We start from the raw sequence: 17872 nt of genomic DNA, 5'->3' as shown, positions 1-17872 counted from the left end.
GGTACACAGTAATTCTGCAGAAAAAAAAACACAAATAGAAGGTGTTGAGAAGAAACAGCACACAAGAGAACAAGGAAGTAGAAAGAGAAAAATAAGTATCAGGAGATCAAGGCATCAAGGAGCACATTACTGCACACACACAGGAATCATGTGTTACTGGTTATTGCGACAAGAATAACACATCTGAATAGACTGGCACGCAGACGTACGCCCATACCAAAACTATAACTCATCACCTTACTGTAAGCGTGAAAGAATCTGAGCGCTGGCGTGCTTCAAAAAAAAAAAAAAAAGCACATGATCTCATTTTGGCTCTAACTCGGGCAAAGGCGAAATCGGAAAGCGCCGTCAGTTCCAAATGGGGGTGCGATTCCTGCGCCCGGGCTCTCCCCAGGGTCCGGGGCGGCCGCGAGTGTGTGCCTTTCCACAACACCTGTACACAAGCCTGCGTCACAGAGCGTGCGTGAGCGTGTGTGTGCGTGTGCGTGCGCGAGCGAGCCCCTGCGCGCGCGTGCGTCGAGGGAGGGGTGGAGGAAGGGTTCGCTCCTCACGCCTGCCTGTGACAGTGATAGTAATACCTGCTGACATCCTTTCTTCCCTCTCTCCCTCTCTCCTCATCCCTCCATCCCTTGGGGCCTTCCTGAGCTGTTTTGGGAGTTGAAATCTGTTGACTCTTTCTCTACCATCCTCTTAACGCATCCTCCATCCCTCACTCCCCTCCACTGCAGGGTCTAATGTTTTTTACTATCTCTGGGGGGCAGATGAAGGGAAAAAAAAAAAAAAAAAAAAGGCACAGAGGAAGCTTGTATATTCATTTCTGGTGTGTGTGGTATGCCGACGCAAAACAAAAAAGTAACAGAAGCATACTATGTGTCGTCGCATCTTTGGCGGGCTGAACAGCAGGCTGTGTCACCATACTTCCAGGAGGCAGTGCCAAAACAATATTAGTTTTTGTCCCAGCACGGAAAAGTTTCCCCAGAATCATACAGCAGATTCAAAATGATCAGCGCGGTGCAGGACTTATCATGAGATCCACCTCTTTGAGGGAATCCCAGAGCACACGATGAAAGGCATTTTTAGGAACTGCAAATAATAATAATGAAGACAATAGTTAGAAAAACTGTCTGGTGTTACTTTAAGCGCCTTTGTCGCAGGTGTGAGGAGGTACCGCTGAATATACACCCTCTAAACACACACATGTTCACACCCTGTCAGGTATTTGTGGCTTTGTTGCGCCTAGATAAAGAGCAAAGGATGACCACCACGTATAAAATCCTACACTGCATACAGTTCCTTCTAGTGTGACGTCTAGCACCTCCTTGATGCCCAGATACAAACAAACTCTCTCAAGACACATGATATTGCCATGTGTACAAAAAATAATATGCGGTGAAAGACAAAAAAAAATGAAAATAAAAAAAGTGAAGAGTTGGCGGATGAAACAAAAACAGCTCACATAAGCAAAACAATTTATGCTTTTCTTTGCTTTTTTACCATTTAAGCATTTTTTTTTTTCATTTTCCTTCGGGGGGCGCAGGCTCGTATTAGAATCATTTTTAATTAAAGGCAGATTATTTGTATCCTTCATTGTGCAGCTCCGTGGCAGCATGCCAGATCCCATTATTATTTTTATTATTATAATTATTATATTTACAAGGTACATCAAGTACTTTTATAACATTTCTTCACATATTTAATAAATGACAATTAAACGGACTTCGCTTTAATATGACACACTGGCCCTTTTAAAGACAACACATTTGAATGCTACGCAAACAGATAAGCAGATCACCTCTGTGGACATTTAATTTTAGGATTTTACTTCCCAAACTTGCAGCTAGGCAGCTGGCTACAAGACTACTTAACGCGAGAACAGCGCGAAAACAGATTTTTAGAGATTTACTTTACTGAATAACAACTTAAAGGCATCCCCAAATCAGATAAACAACGTAGGATTAACTCATTCACAGGAACCTTTAGTGTCCTCCCCTGCAGGGACTGACAGTCAGACACATTCAGTGAACAAAACGAGAAAGTCACTGCACATTATTCTTTCTAAATTCCATAAACAGTACATGCATATGAGAACTATTTGCAGTGTTTTTTAGCAAACAGTCAGAAAAAATAAGCACATATTTCGGAGTGACTGTCACTGAGCACCTCTGAGGAGGCGAAAGTACGATGGGAAACATCTCTCCGTGTCCTCCTGGCAGCGAGGACCTTGTCTGGTACAATAATCCAGGTTCCTGCTACAGCCTTTTGCTCTGCCTGGGTCAATACTAATTCAATTTCTGTCTCAGGGAATTCCCTGGTTGCCTCTTGGCAGGATTTCAGAGCCGAGTGGAAGAGAATTGTGCGAGGTTCAATGTTCGTGTGATTGTGTGCGCCTCCCTTCACGTGTGTGTGTGTGTTCGTGTGAAAACGCACACACACACTGGCCAAACATCGAGCGAGCAGTTTCGTTTTTGCCGAGATTAGTTTGAGCGCGTTTCCCACAGTCCGCATATTCTCAGTTGATTGCTGTTTTGTATGTCAAAGGAATACATAATTCATCTGACACCTACAACAATGACGCCCTCATTATGCGCCACGAATGAATGAATCCCTCTCCCGCTTGGCGCTCTCCGCCAGCCCTCAACCACCGTAACCCCGCTCTTCGGCGCATACAGCGAGGCAGCCATTTTGTGCCAAAGCCGGGCTGCACGGTGCCAACTGAGCTACAGACATCGCTGGACCTCATTTCATTCCACAGCTGTTCCATCCCACTTGGAGACATTCGCACAATACAACTTATTACAGCTTAATGCAACCTAATATTGATGTATGTGTGTACACAGAGAAACGGGGCGGCGCGGGGAAAGAGAAATTGGGAAAAGGGACAGGTCCATATGCAGCCCAGTGATAATGCGAGGAGCCAGCGATAATATCTGGGTGTTAAATTGGTATCGATTGACTAAATATCCTGACCAGGAGGAGAGAGCGGCCGTCCTTTCATGCCTGTACACCATGTCTGCTCCGGCGGCTCCAAGCTGCACTGTGACTATCTGATCCATTTTAATACAGACATCCTCACCGCTAGGCCACTGCCCAAACCTCATTTCCAACACAGTGTGCTCGAGTCTTCCTGTGCATGTGTATCTCAGCCTTCACTTCAATTGCAAAGATTATTTTTGTTGTGCGACGATTACGCAGGCTTCATTCTAAGGTGTAATATATCACTAAACGGCGGAATGGAGGATTAGTGATTTCACACCGATGCATGCATGAAAAGCGAAGGCCGCTGTGCCAGTCTGCGGTCACCTACAAATGCCTTTTCTCAAGATTGAAATAGTTCATGAAAATGAGGCCATGTGACATTTTATAGCGAAAGACACGGTTGCACAATACTCTATCTGCATGCCCCACCTTTACAACCCAAGCATCCAAAGGCAATAACACGCCTTTCCCCTCAAACACTTTTGTCACACCTAAAATCAACTAACGAGTGGAAACAAAACAATGACCTATTTAGACGAGAGGCCGGCGCAGCGGTCGGTAAATGTTCCCACAGACGCACACCGCCGGGCCGGAATTTTTTTTCCAGGCAAAACCTCGTTGAGCACTCGCTGTGAGCGTTTGAAAACGAGCAAAAGCGCATGAATCACAAGGCCACAAATGAATCAGGACTTTGAGTGTTTTAATAGGGCCGGGTATCCTGGTACATTTCTGGGTTTTGTTTTTCCAGAACTGAAATTTATCGCACTCCATCTCTTCTCAAGGAAGCAAAGACTTCCCTTTCACGCAAAAACCAGCGGGTCAGTTCCAAAGAGCGCACGCACACGCACACACTCCCCCTGCCTGACGGAGCTATTGTTCCCGATATGAACTTAGGCTGACCAACAATGGCACCGAGTGTCAGTCCTCCGGCGTACAGATCACTAAAATCACTGCCCCGCATTGTTTTCAGACAGAGATGAAGGAGCTCAAGTGTACACAACGTTAACTCATCCCCAGTTTACCTCCAGATAATACACTCAACACCGCGGACAAACAGGCAAAGCACATTTACAAAGACAGATAAGGCACACAATTGGGCTCGCGAACACATCTCTGATTCTACACAGATCACGGGCGCAGCGTCTCTAAGCGAGACAATAGACAATGACACAGAAATACACAAAAAAAAGAGGGAGGGAGACGCTGACACACCTACGTGACAGATGAAGACAGAGAGAGAGAGAGATATGGAGGGAGAGAGAAATTGCTTTGTTAGCAGGACGGGGAATAAAGTGGTAATTACCTCACTGTGGGTTTGTTGATTATAGTTCAGCCAGGTTCTCCATGTTAATCATTTACCAGGGGAAGACGGAGATTAGTACAGAGACAGACACAGAGAGAAGAGATAGCAGACAGTGAGAGAAACAGATTCATTTGCATGCACGCGCACCACACGCACTGCTGAGTGGATGCAGACAGACTGCAGGGTGAAGACATAATAAAAAAAGGGGAAAAAAAAAAATTCAGACGAAAAAAGTGCACTCCCAGACGACACACAATTACAAAACACTTCCTGACTTCACTTTGCCACACATGTGTGGCGCTCACACAGTCCCTCGGATCAGATCTGCGCGCGTGCGCGTGTGAACGTACGGTATGCAGAATGTGATTTACTTTGGTATTTAAACCAGATCATTCACAAGCGCACACAGAGGGAAATGATGCATAAACAGAGCAGAGATTACACGGAGGACTTATGAGGGCTGCTTTCAATAAAGATACAGGGAGCCGATACAAATATTCATCTCCTCACGCACCGTTTAAACATGCTCCACTGGCTCGGATCTCAACCGCAGTCTTTGACTAAGGGAGGGGGGGGGGGATAAATAAAGAAGGAAAGAAAGACAGAGAGAGTTCAGAGGGGTCTGCTGTGGAGCTTTAACTGCTTTTGAGTCTGTGTCCAAACTTGCAGAGTGGGTTCAAATGCGAGCAAGCGTGGAAACAAGTGACAGAAACTGGTTCAAATATGCTTATTGTGATCATGAACGGTAAAACACCGTTACCTCCGTTTAAAACCGTGCTAATCTGAGACCCTGCAAGGAAGAAACAAAAAAAATGTGGGACGGGGAAGAAAAGCAGCTGAAAATCAGAGTAGCTTAAGCTGTGATCCAGAGGAACTGTTGCAACAAGTTTGCCCCCTCCCACGGCGAATACGAGAGGAAGCAAAAGCACAGGTGAGAGCCAAGAACAAGAATAAGTCAGAGGACAAAGAAATGGAGTCGCTGATTTAAGGCGCAGGCACTGGCGACATTTATCATTGTTACAGATGTATGAGTTGCACGTATACAGATGGGAAAAGCATCTCTCAAGCCATCTCTTGCAAAAGAAAAATGTAATTCAATCCTTAAAGCATTGGCGCTGTGAGTAAACTTCCTGACAGATCCTGAGCCGATTTATGAGGATGAATGCAGCACAAGAAGCAGACACAGTTGTATCAGCAACTAAGCCAGTCAATGTGTTTGGTCCAACAGGTTTAAAAGCACACCACGGCACACAGAAAGGGGCTGAATAAGCCAATACACGGCTGCTCAGGGGAGAGCCGAGGTAAACTGTCAGCACACACAAATAGACACACTCAAGCTTTGAGCACTGTGGTGATATTGTTTTTTTTTACTAACCTTTAAGTGCTCCAGGAAGTAAAGAATAATTTCTCTTCTAATAAGGAAGTATTGCTCTGAGAGAAACACGGTTATAAAATCGAGAACGATCGTAAACTCTGTTCATAAAGTCATAAAAGAGGGCAATCGAACCACTTGAGCCCCACAAAGAAAGGGGCTAGGGTATCTGATTGCGCAACGTTCAACACTGACCCTGCAGTCAGTCGATCACTTCTGTTTCAGAGCTCCATTTTTCAATCTTGAGGGTGCTAAATGTGTGCCAGTTAAAGTGTTTCACTGAGCCTTTGTTACAAGCATATTAGCGCAGCGAAGAGCAGAGCAAAGAGGCCCTTCAGTCTCCACTTCACTGCCCCTGCTTCATTAAAACCATAAATCCAGATGTCGTAGGAAAGGTGACGGCCAGAGACTGTCTTCTGTCATCCATATTAAAAAGACCCCGCTTTTCTCGCCAGCTACAATTATATTATGTACCACTTGAGCCTTTGTTGTAACGTCTGTGGCTGCAGTCGTCGCTAGCCTTTAGCTGTTACTCCAGCTGACGACACGAATAAATGGACCCATGCAATCCGTAGGATCTTTGCTTTTAAAGAATTCTAGATCAGACGCCCATAGAAAACCATCAGTTCCTGCATCAGTTATATATATTAAAAAAGAAAGACTGGAAGCATGCATGCAAATCAGCGGCCTCCTCCCAGTGCATTCCAACACATTTAATATATTTAAAACCACATTCACTGATTTTTATGAACAGCGACGTGATGTTAGCTTGCACAGCTCTGGTTTAGGTAAAATGTTATAGATAAGGAAGAACACGATATTTGAACGGTGTTTCCCACAATGAGGTGAATCCAAATCTCAAAACACCCTCAGTCACTGACTCTGTGCCTCTGCTTTTTTGTGTCGGTCACGTAGCACGCCGGGGATTTATCTGAGCCATTTCATGACGAAAACATACCGATGAAACTGATGAACATGAATCGAAACGAGAAATCTCCAGGCTGATCTCCAACCAAAAGATGCTAAAAGGCACCACAGACTGGTGAGAGGGGGAGAACCAGAATCAGATAACGATTCCTTGTGGGATTCAACACACTTGTTTTGATGGTTTGTGTTCTTCATTAATCGTGCTCAAAAGACAGCTTAGGAGATATGAGCCATCTCGGTAGATGCTACAGCATTCTGTGTTTAAGAATCACCACTAAATTGTTAACAGTCAGACAAAACGAAAGGTAAAATGAGGTTATTCTGTCATCTAGGTTTCTATCTGTATCCCTGGATCTTGTAGCCAAGCACCGAGCCAACAAAAGCACGACTCCCAGGTCCCCGTGCTCCCCCTTCCCTCGTCTGGCTACGTTTACAGGCCTCGGGACAACCTGGCTGTCTGGCTGGCAGCTAATGGAAAATATGGTATGGGAAAATGACTGAAGCTCAACTAATCACACTGCCAATATCCATCACCAGGCAGGAGGGAGTCATGAGAGATAAAGGGGGCGAAGGAGGAGAGGGGGGAGTGCAGACAAAAAAAAATGAAATGGAGAGCAGGATGTAACAAGGGGGATAATGAAGAGTGAGGAGGAGAGGAGAGGAGAGGAGAGGAGAGGAGAGGAGAGGAGAGGAGAGGAGAGGAGAGGAGAGGAGAGTCCTAGCAGCAAACCCGGGGGATTGGGCCTGGGTGCAGCCTTGCGGCTCCACTGATAGCTTTGTGATTGGGTTGTGTTGCTGATGAGAGCGATTCTCTACCACAGTGGGTTACCTTCTACCGTGATGCTGATGGCATTGTGATTGTGTGGTGTTGCACCAAACTGTGTGGCCCTGCCACAAGCTGTGACCATTCATCCCTGAACCTCTGGGGAACAAGAAGGTGCTTCCTAATCCCGTCTCTCTTCCTCCCTGCCACACTTTTTGTTGGATCCCAATTACATGACTGGGTTTTACTCGCCTGGACACACTGGGTATAACCTTAGCTGACTCCAGCTCAGGAGGAGTCCTACAGGCCTGACAAAGTAGCCCTCGGGGAAATTAACAGCCCCAGGAGTCACATTTCCGTCACATATTGTGCACCCACAAATGTAAAATACAAGGCAAAACAGTGACAGACAAAGAGGTCTCTGTGGCAAACTATTATTAAGTAAAAAGGTCATTCATCTCAATCAGTGTTTGAGGGAAACAGGCCTTGCAGAGAGAGTCTTTAAATAACCTGCTAAGGGAAGGTTGGATGTTTTTTTTGGGGCAGTAACCCTACCGGCCCCGCAGGTCTCCCACCTCAACCCCTCAATTAGTCAGACTGCAACACCTGGATCAGCAGGTGAGCCTCACTCTGCCCGGCTAATGGCCCCAATCAGCCCATTACACACACTCACAAACACACACACCTTCCCATTATCCGACAACATATTCGCTTATGCACAGCAACGCTTAAGACTTTAATATACACCTGTGTCCCGAGAATGCTATCTAGGGCACAATTCAGAACAAACACTTAAGAAGAAACCCTTACTTCTGGCTTTCTATAAGGAGCATAATCACTAACTCCAAACGGGAGCAGACAGGGGAAAGCCAGGGTTAGAGGGTGGTCATTGCGATAAAGATAACCAGCAGCAGGTAGAAGGCGTGACCACTGTGCGTCAGATGAACCTGGGGTTCCACTGTGTCCCCAGAGCTCAGGCTTCTTTATTCAAGGCAAATACAACTGTGATAGCTTTAAAGTCAGTACCTGCCCTGCACCTCTCCTTCAATTAAGAACACAAAGACGTGATCTGCTGCATAGCTGAGATTCTTGGAACCAACCAAAGCCTGAGTCATTTAGCTGGAATCATTGAGGTTGTTGTGCAATAGTGCGGGGCTGCAAGTTCAGACCAGCTATGTTTGCTCCATTCAAAGGACTTAAAGCTAATTTCAGTGTTAACATTAAGCCCTTATTTGGCCTGCAGATAGAAGAACTAACAAGTCCCCTTTTTTTCTTTCTCTGGAGACAAGCATCACTCAGCGTACAGTCTTCTCACCTGGCGTTGGTGGAATTCCAGTACACGACGTGTCTTTTGGCTACAACAGCTGAGATTATGTTGAAGAGGAAAATTGTGGCTTTCCAAACAGGCACAGCTCCCGCTGTCCACATCGGGGAGCCCATGCTGGTCGCCGCGGAAAGTTTCTGCACCGGCAGGGGAGTGGTGCGCGAACCAGGTGACGAGACCCGACAGAGGAAACTCAGAGAACAGCTTTTGCAGATTCACCAACTCCTGAACAAGCTCAAACTGCTGCGGTATCCGCTACTGCAGTTTCGCATGATGCATGAAGGTAAACTGGTTGAAGTCGCTCCAAAAAAAAAAAAAAAAAAAAAAGAAAAGAAAAAAATCTGTCTTTTTAGTGGAAGGTGCGCTCCTACAGGGAAAAGTTAATTAGAGTTTGTCCACATTCCGCATGGTGGTTCAGACCTGAGATATGTTCACTGTTAAGTATAAAGAAAAATAATAGTTAAAGCCTGAGTTTAAATGTCACGGTTTCCAGTACAGTGATAGGTCAGATTATGAGTTGAAAGTGCCAGCTGGTTTGGCAGCAACAGTCTGCGGAGCGCTGAAGGGCGGATGCGTTCGGACGAGGGCGGTGCCGAGGAAACTTTGGGCCAATGGGTTCACAAGGGTGTGGTTATGTATGTTACAGTAGCGCAAAGTTAAATCCTTGTGAGGTGCGCCCACTGGTGTGGGGAGACAGCCTGTCACTCTTGCTGTTTTTCTGGAAAACCTGACACTTTTTTTTTTCCTCACAGAGATGACCGACCCGGAGCTGAATGGCGTGATTTACAGTATGGTGTGATAGAACTCACAACTTGTGTTGTTGGAGCTCACAGGTACTTCAACAGCAAGGTGCTTCTGAGCACACAGGGTTCACACAGTTAAAAAACCCCGTAAACTTTCTTTCAGCCTGCAGACACTATATATATAAAACGGTGCAAAAAATAACAGCAGGGGACCACAGCAGCACTTTGACTGTTGTCTGAAAGAACCACATTTAATTTAGCGACACTTGGCTGCGTGAGGTGTCTGTGTGTGTGTCCTGATGAGTATTAATTCTGTGGTTGTTGTCACCCGGCCCAGGGGAGGGTGTAGCGACAGTAATCACTGTGCCTCCACAGACGGAGGCCGGTGGTGGTCCTCTCTAATTATCTGATTCTCTAAATGTGCTTGTGTGTGAGAGTGTGTCAGACTGACCCTGTGCTCTGGAGCTATCACTCATCCAGACAAAGTTACATTGATAGCTTTGTGTTATTAGCTGCAGAAACTCCACATTGGATTATTTCCTTCCTGCCAGGGCCCCCTCTCTGGTGCAGCCTTCTCTATCTTTTATCCCTTGCAAGTGTGTGGTTCATGCGCGTGTGGCACTGGAACTCATTAGCTCACTTCCTGGAGGTCCTGATCATTAATTTCCCATGATGCCTCGGTGCTCCTGTGTGGCTAATTTGTCCCTGGTGAGCCGGTGCTCGTTCAGCAAACGTGAGGCCGACCACAGAGGAGTAACTCACTCCGCGGGGGTCTCTCCCTCTCATGCTGACTGATCCATAGAACCAGACAGTTCCTAACAAATTTTGTAAGAGTTCAAGGGGTTGATAATGCTTTGTGGAAAATAATTTTATCCTCCCTCTCCCTGAACAAAAATCCCTCTAACTTTCAGTTTGGGGGATTGTCTTCGGAACAGTTTAAGTCTTCAGTGGCCCTGCAGCATCTGTTGCTCACTAAAAATTGACCAGATTTCCCCTCGACTCAGATTAGGCTAGGAGCGCCGACTGAGCTATGCACTACATTAAGAGCCACGTTGATTACACAGCTAATGAATTCTGCACACACCAGCGGTAGTTTTAAAGATCAACTCGCAGGCACTCTCTCAAAAAATGTCTCTTTCCCTCTCTCTTCTCCCCTCTTTAATATTTGTTTCATCTCCTGTCTGTCTGCTATTCATCATTATCAGCGCTCTACCCAAAATCTTCCTCCTCTTTTTCTCTCACTCTCTATCCATCATCCATGCTCATCTTCACTCCCATTGATCTTCTCATTACTGGTCAAATATGTGCCCCCCCCCCCCCCCCCCGTCTCTTGGCACAGCTTATTTCAGTAAACATCCTCTGAGCTTTTCTTTCCCATATACCTGCGCCCAGAATTACACTCTTGTTTATGTAACACTCTAAAATATGTTTTACACTTAAAGGAAATGTATCTTTTGCTAATTGCAATTTGAACTCTAAAATGTTCAACTCATCTGTTTCATAAGGACTGATCTGATTTAAATTTGGCTATAGCTTGACTGAAATATTCCCTAACCTTGATCTGTCCTTAGAAGTAAACGTTATGAAACATTCCCAAAGCTGCCCTGTTAAGACCAGGGAGAAAAACAGGAAAAGGTACCGAAAAACAGGAAAAGACTCGAGGCGGAATAGTGTTCTTTTTGTAGACTGCATATCTTATCAGCCGCACCATTAAAACAAACTGCCTAATAATGTGTCATAGATTCCCTTTACGCTGCCAACACAGCCCTTGCCCGTGGAGGTATGAACTCCACCAGACCTTTAGCTGCAGATCCTTTAAGTCCTGCAAGTTGAGACGTTGGGCCACAAACTCCATGGATCAGACTTGTCTGTCAGATGCTCGATTAGATTGAGATCTGGGGAATTTGGAGGCCAAGTTAACACTCTGATCTTGTTCCTCAAACCATTCCTGTCACAGTCTTTTATTTATTTTTTTTTTTTGTGGCTTGGGTACAATATCCTGCTGAAAAAGGCCACTGCCGTCAGACTGATTGGCAGCTACACAAAAGGTCAGATGTTGTGACGCCTTTCCATCAGAACATAAACATAAACATTTACAGGATCTGATGGAATGGACCACATGGGCCAGCCTTCACTCCCCACGTACATTAACGAGCCTTGGATGTCACTGGTTCACTGTTCTGATGCATACCGCATACTGCACACAGGGAACATCCCACTAGAGATGCAGTTTTGGACATGCTCTGACCCAGTCGTTTAGCCATCACAGTTTGACAAAGTCACCGACATCCAATCTTCACTTTGTTTAAAAACACTCACTTGCCACTTTATTAGATACACCTGTTCAATTGCTTGGAGATTTGGGACTGGGATTTTCATGCACAACCATCTCTAGGGTTTACAGAGAATGGTCCGAAAAAGAGAAAATATCCAGTGAGCAGCAGTCATGTGGATGAAAATGCTTTGTTGATGTGAGAGGTCAGAGGAGAATGGGCAGACCGGTTGGAGATGATAGAAAGGCAACAGTGACTCAAATAACCACTGGTTACAACCAAGGAATGTAGAACACCATCTCTGAACACACAAAATGTTGAACGTTGAAGAAGTTGGGCTACAGCAGCAGAAGACCACACCAGGTGCCACTCCTATCAGCTAAGCTAAACAGTTCACACAGGCTCAACAACACTGGACAATAGAAGATTGAAAAAACATTGCCTGCTCTGATGAGTCTCGATTTCCCATCCTGCCTTGTATCAATGGTTCAGGCTGGTGGTGGTGTTGTAATGGTGTGGGGGATATTTTCTTTCCACACTTTGGGCCCCTTAGTACAAACTGAGCATGGTTTAAATGCCACAGCCTCCTTGAGTGTTGTTGCTGACCATGTCCATACCTTTATGACCACAGTGTACCCTCTACTGACGGCTACTTCCAGCAGGATAATGCACCATGTCACAAAGCTCATATCATCTCAAACATGACAATGAGTTCACTGTACTCCAAGAACCTTTGGGATGTGGTATAACGGAAGATTGGCATCACAGATGTGCAGCCGACAAATCTGCATCAACTGTGTGATGCTATCATGTCAATATGGACCAAAACCTCGGAGGAATGTTTCCATCATCTTGTTGAAAGTATGCCACGAAGAATTAATGTGGTTCTGATAACGAGAGAATCACTTCACCCGACAGTGGGCATAATGTTATGGCTGACCATTACAGATCAAGTCAGGTCACTTCAGGTCATTAAAACCAAATCTACCCAGTCTGAAGGGGATTCACAAATACAGAATGTCAAATTCCAGCCCAAACCTTTGTTGATTTTCTCCATTGCCTTAGGTGAGTTAGTTTTTAGTGTCATCTCCAAACATTTATATGTATCATTTTAAGGCTGTTTTCATTTGGGAATCAAATGTGGTGCTTTTTCTCCAGCCGCATGTGCAGATAGGTGTAAAATGAAAGGAAAACACCAAACTTTCAGCTGAAATAAGGCACTTACAATACTACAAGGTATTAATTTCATTTATAAATTAGAATGAGATCTTGTGACTGTAATGACTGTTGCATTTACCCATGAAACATTTAAGTGACCTCTTACGCCCTGTGTGGAATTATCTACATTTTTTTCTGCACCTTCATGCATGTTCCCGAAACCCATTTCTCATTATTTTGCTGGCATTTGGCAAAGAAATGTTCCTTAAATTCCTTTTCCCTCGATTTAAATGTTGCCGTTCTTCCTCTCCTCACCGCCACTCCTCTCTCCTCTCCCTCTCTTTCCGTTGCCTCCGTACAGTAGTGTCAGTGGCCTCTTAATCCTGTTATCTCCACACACACAGACTGACACCACGCCACTCGCCAGAGCTTTAATCAGCTACCCTATACTGTACACACACACACACACACACACATCGCTTTTCCTTAAAGACACATGCACAGCGTGAGCACACTCCTCTTTCTCAATCACTCTTTCTGTCACACACGCAGAGTGGGAATGGTCCCGTTCTCTATCTTTTCCATAATCCCGCTATTTCTGGTCTCTTGCTATTTTGATCATCCATATGCCTGCATATTATGCAAATGTTAGCCTGTCTATCAGTCATCATTCAAACATCTTTCCTTAACATATTTGCTTGTTGCTCTCGTCTACTCTACATCTTCCTTCTCTTCATCCCTTTAAATACCCCGTTGCTACCAGAAGACTTGTGTCTCTATTTAATCTTCTTTCTTTTTTTGTGACTTAATGACCAGACAAAATTGTTACCATCCCTCTTCTACAATGAGTGACAAATATGAACTCCCACACACGCATTCGTACAAAAGATACCCTTTTCAAAACTTTCCTTTCTCCCTCATGTTTGCCACTTTGTACTTCCTGCCGCTGTTTTTTCCCCTCCCTCGCCTTTTCTTCCACACACCCACGACACTTGTTTGCGGCGGTGCCCATTTTACGGGGTCATCACTTTACTTGTGTGTATTTTCCATCCTCACCTTTTGCCTTTGTAAAAGTACATTGTGTGCAGCTGTGTGCCGCCGCTCTTCTCCTCCCCCTCTGTCGCTGCGTCTCAGTTCCGTAATTACAGCTCTGGACTCAAGCAGTGATGGTAAATGCTTTTCTATTCCCCCTCTCTCCATCACTCTCCCTCAATCTCCATCGTTCTCTTTTTCTCACCAGGCAAATTACATCTTGGTTACTATAGAGACGTGTTTATTGAATGCTTTTTGCCGCACTTTCTTACTTCCCCTCAAGACCCTGTTGCCTTCCATCCCCTCCTTTTCCTCTGCTCCACCTGTCTGTCTTTGTGTTTGCTCATTTCTGCCGCTCTTATGTGCTGGTGGTCATCTGTGTCCTTTATTTCGTTCCTCTCTTTTGTTATCTGGGGAGCCACTTCAACTTCTTTGGTGACTAATAGTTGCCGTTTGTGAAGGAAAGGACTGAGCATGCTGGATAGATTTTCAATGCAGTGGTCGCCGCTATTGTTGTTGCCATGTACTACATGTAAGCAGATAAAGAGGCAAGGTGTCTTATTGTACTGATACGACGTGTGCTATCCATTACTATTGACTCGGTAAGTGGCCCCCGCTGAATACAACACTCAGATTTGAGCAATCCAATTGTGTCTCCTCTTTCTCCTCATCATCACAGATACGGTGTCCAATCTGCTCCCCTTTGTTTCTCCATCGGCTTTTCTCTTTTTTTTTTTCTTTTTTTTCTGTTTACCCCCGTCTCAAAGTGTCTCATTATGCGCTAGGAACAAATCTACACACACAAGGCAGCTAATAACGAAATGTCCAACTGCTGTAGGTCACCCAGTTACAGTGACACGTCCTAAACCACGTCCCAGACGAGACGAGGTCCTCGAGATGCGCTTTAATGTTCAAGAAAAATGATGGGGGAAAAAAGCATCATTGATTTCCAATCTGGAGCTTCGTTCTTTTCACTGTGATACAGAGTTTCACAGTAGAAACATGGTTGCAGTTGAGTACGTCTGTTGATAGTACACATCAAAATACTACTATATACTCACTTGCCAGTTCATTGGGTACATTAATGTGCTCTAATACACCCATCAATTTTGTTTAGGTTTCCCTTGTGCCTCCAAATCAGTTGTGACTCATCAGAGAATAGACATGGGTCTTCTGAGGGTGTCCTCAGGCGTCTGGTAACAGGATGTTGTTGGGGTCTTTGAGTCCTCTGGGTTGAAGAGTGTCCTCTGTGGATCAGGCTTGTTCCAGTGCATTCCACATATAGTTGGTCAGTTTGGGATCTAGTGGATTTGGAGGTCAGGTCAAGACCTTTCACCGTTTTTCATGTTTTTGTGTGTGTCAGGCTACATCCTGCTGAGTCCGGGCGTCTAGGTCTAGTCTGGGTGGTTCATTACAAGTAACATCATCAATGAATTCCAGGTCTAAAAGTTTCCCAGCAGAACATTGAATTGTCACAAGACGGTCAATGTTATTTACTTCTACTCTACGTGGTGTTAATGTTGTGGATGATTGGTGTGTAACAGGGCTAAATCTTGGCTTCAGGCTATGATATTCAACAATAGTTCAAAATAGCTGAAAGAGCTGTTGATTTTCATTTAGTATTTCTGTATTCATTGTTCCGTATTGTATTGTGTTGTCTTGTACCGATATGATTTCCTTGGACATTTTGACTTGTCATAGTAGGGAAAACAATGTTGCATTTAAGTGCTCCCTTAAGTCCCGTTAGTGTGATGGTGAGTCAGCAGGCGCAATATTGGGACCCGCAGACTGAAGCAGCTGGATGAAAGTCAGCCGGCATTCCTTTTATTATTTACACCTGAGCTTTTGTTGCTATGAACTTGTCAAAGTGTATTCTGGTAAAACCTGCTATTGCACAGCGAGTCAGGCAGCAATTTAAAATATGATACGATAAAACAATTAGATACTGCAGGCTTCTTGCGTGGCTTCATTTAACATTTTACCGACTTCTTGTAAATGGAAAGGAAGAGTGGGTAGAAGAACATTATTATATATTGTTCTCTCTTGTACAAAACCTGCTGTCATTCACACCCTGTCTCAATTAGGTTCCTCCCCGCTTCCTTCGCTCTCATTTCTTTCTCATGCAGCATTTGCGGATGATTAGCAGAGTCAGATGGAAGCAAGGAGAGGACACATGTCCCCCTCTACATATTCATCTGTCCTTCTGTTCCCTCTATTCACCAGTCCCTTCTCCTCTCTCGCTTCCTCTTCATCCCGTCTGTGTGCCAGCAGTCGTCCTCTCCCGCATTTTCTCCTCTCCCTGTCTTTCTCATCTCCCTTTCTGTCCCCTACTGTACTCGCCACTCCCCCTGTCCATCCCGTATGGATCAAGTGAACCCTCTGTAGTCAAATTAACTTTGAGATGAACGAGACTGTTTGTTTGTGCAGTTTGACATCCCGCCAGCGCTGCACTGAAGGTTACGTCTTGATCTATTTCACTGCCAATACACCGTGCTCTCGTGACATCCACGGTTTCTGCTCTGAAATCCGAAAACAAACAATCCTCTTCAGTGTCAGGAAGGTATTTCCATTTAAACGCAACCACGGAGGAGACAGCGGAGTAGACAAGCCAGTGTCTCATTAATGTCTTTGAAGCTCTTTTAAAGTGCCTTTGAGGAGGATGCAAATCCCTAACCTGTTCAGTCATGTGGCTCTGAATGAAATAAGAGAATAAAATGTAAATGAACATCAGTCTTTTCTTGGCAGCTGCAAGGACACTTTGAAAAGGGAGGCCAATGCATACACGGAAGGTCTAAAACAGTGACATGGCACCTCATTGTCAAGTCGTAATAGTAGACGTCTGAGAGCGTCCAAGTTCGTAAATGGAACCCATACAAACAAAACTGGTTTTAATCTCCGTATATTCTCTCATTTATTCGCTGTATCGCCGCTGTTTGCAGGGTCTCTTCATTAAGGCTGCACGCCGAAATGTTTTCCAGTTGGTGTCTGTAATCTCTGTCTGTCAGTGTGTGTTTTTGTGGGCAGTGATCTGATGGGGATTTGGCAGACATGCTTATGTGGTAGGAACTAAAAGCAAGTTAATTGTTCCCTGAGGAGATGTTCAAGCGGGCCGGACCACTTAAAATTAGGGGCTGACGATAAAAAAATAAAAAATAAAAATAAAATGCAGATATTTATTTATTTATTTATTTTGTTCCTGTCAATGACTTTTTCCCCATCAACGATTTTCCCTGTGAGTTATTACTGCGGAATCAGACACTAGCTTTGTGTGTGTGTGTGAGAGAGAGAAAATGAGTGAGAGTGACTTGTGAGCGGATCATTAAAAAGCTTTTTTTTTTTTGTTCTACTGTTCTTACATTATAACATACTGTAGCGTCAGACAGGTTTACAATAAACACCGGCAAACCTTTTAATTAAATGGGGAAACGCACACATGTTTTCCAATAATCCCGCCTCGCGCTTTGTAATTAACTCTACACACACTATAACTTAATTACTCCTGGAGGAGTGGTGCTGTAAAAGAACAAACAATATGCTCAGCCTATAGCTAAGACTGTAATAACCGCGATCAGTTAGATTTACCTCCGATGCAGACATGGGGAGCAGGTTCTCGTAACTCCTGATCCACTGACTGGAGGTTTGTGATTTGAATTATTAATTGCTGGTTACTGTCTTATTGCTCGAGGATGTGGAGTCTCTGACTGTATCTGTCCGCCGAGCCGCTCTTCCCCTCATCAGAACATGGGTGAAAGCGATACCTCCTAATGATTGGTCTCTCTCCTCACCCCCCTCGGCCCCCCCACCCCCCTCTATCGCAGTCTTTCAGTAAATGAGGGAAAGTGATATGGTTCTCTAATGACCAGCGTGAATAATCACCGTCTAAATAAAGGTTCTGTTTGGTGTTAGAAATCTCCCACTTTGTCTCTTGCTATCTATATCTCACTCTTGTTAACTCTCCACTGACCCTGTTCCACCTTCGTCTACCTTTCTCTTCACTTCTA

General features: G+C 44.8%; 1 protein-coding gene across 2 annotated transcripts in view; it reads right to left on the bottom strand.

Moving 5' to 3' along the window:
* Positions 1-9825, bottom strand: part of si:dkey-246i14.3 (ephrin A4) — a 32443-nt gene extending 22618 nt beyond the window's left edge. Inside the window, exon 1 of one of the 2 annotated variants that reach the window (XM_047599841.1) lies at positions 8657-9825. In XM_047599841.1, coding sequence (XP_047455797.1) covers positions 8657-8781 — 125 coding nt within the window. In that variant the 5' untranslated portion in view covers positions 8782-9825. The remainder of the gene's footprint in view (positions 1-8656) is intronic. The other variant, XM_047599840.1, reaches the window with a different exon arrangement.
* Between the last annotated feature and the right edge of the window lie 8047 nt (positions 9826-17872).

Source organism: Mugil cephalus, chromosome 11 (genome assembly GCF_022458985.1).
Source record: "Mugil cephalus isolate CIBA_MC_2020 chromosome 11, CIBA_Mcephalus_1.1, whole genome shotgun sequence".
In the NCBI taxonomy this organism is placed as follows: Eukaryota; Metazoa; Chordata; class Actinopteri; order Mugiliformes; family Mugilidae; genus Mugil; species Mugil cephalus.
This window is presented reverse-complemented; position numbering and strand designations above follow the sequence as displayed.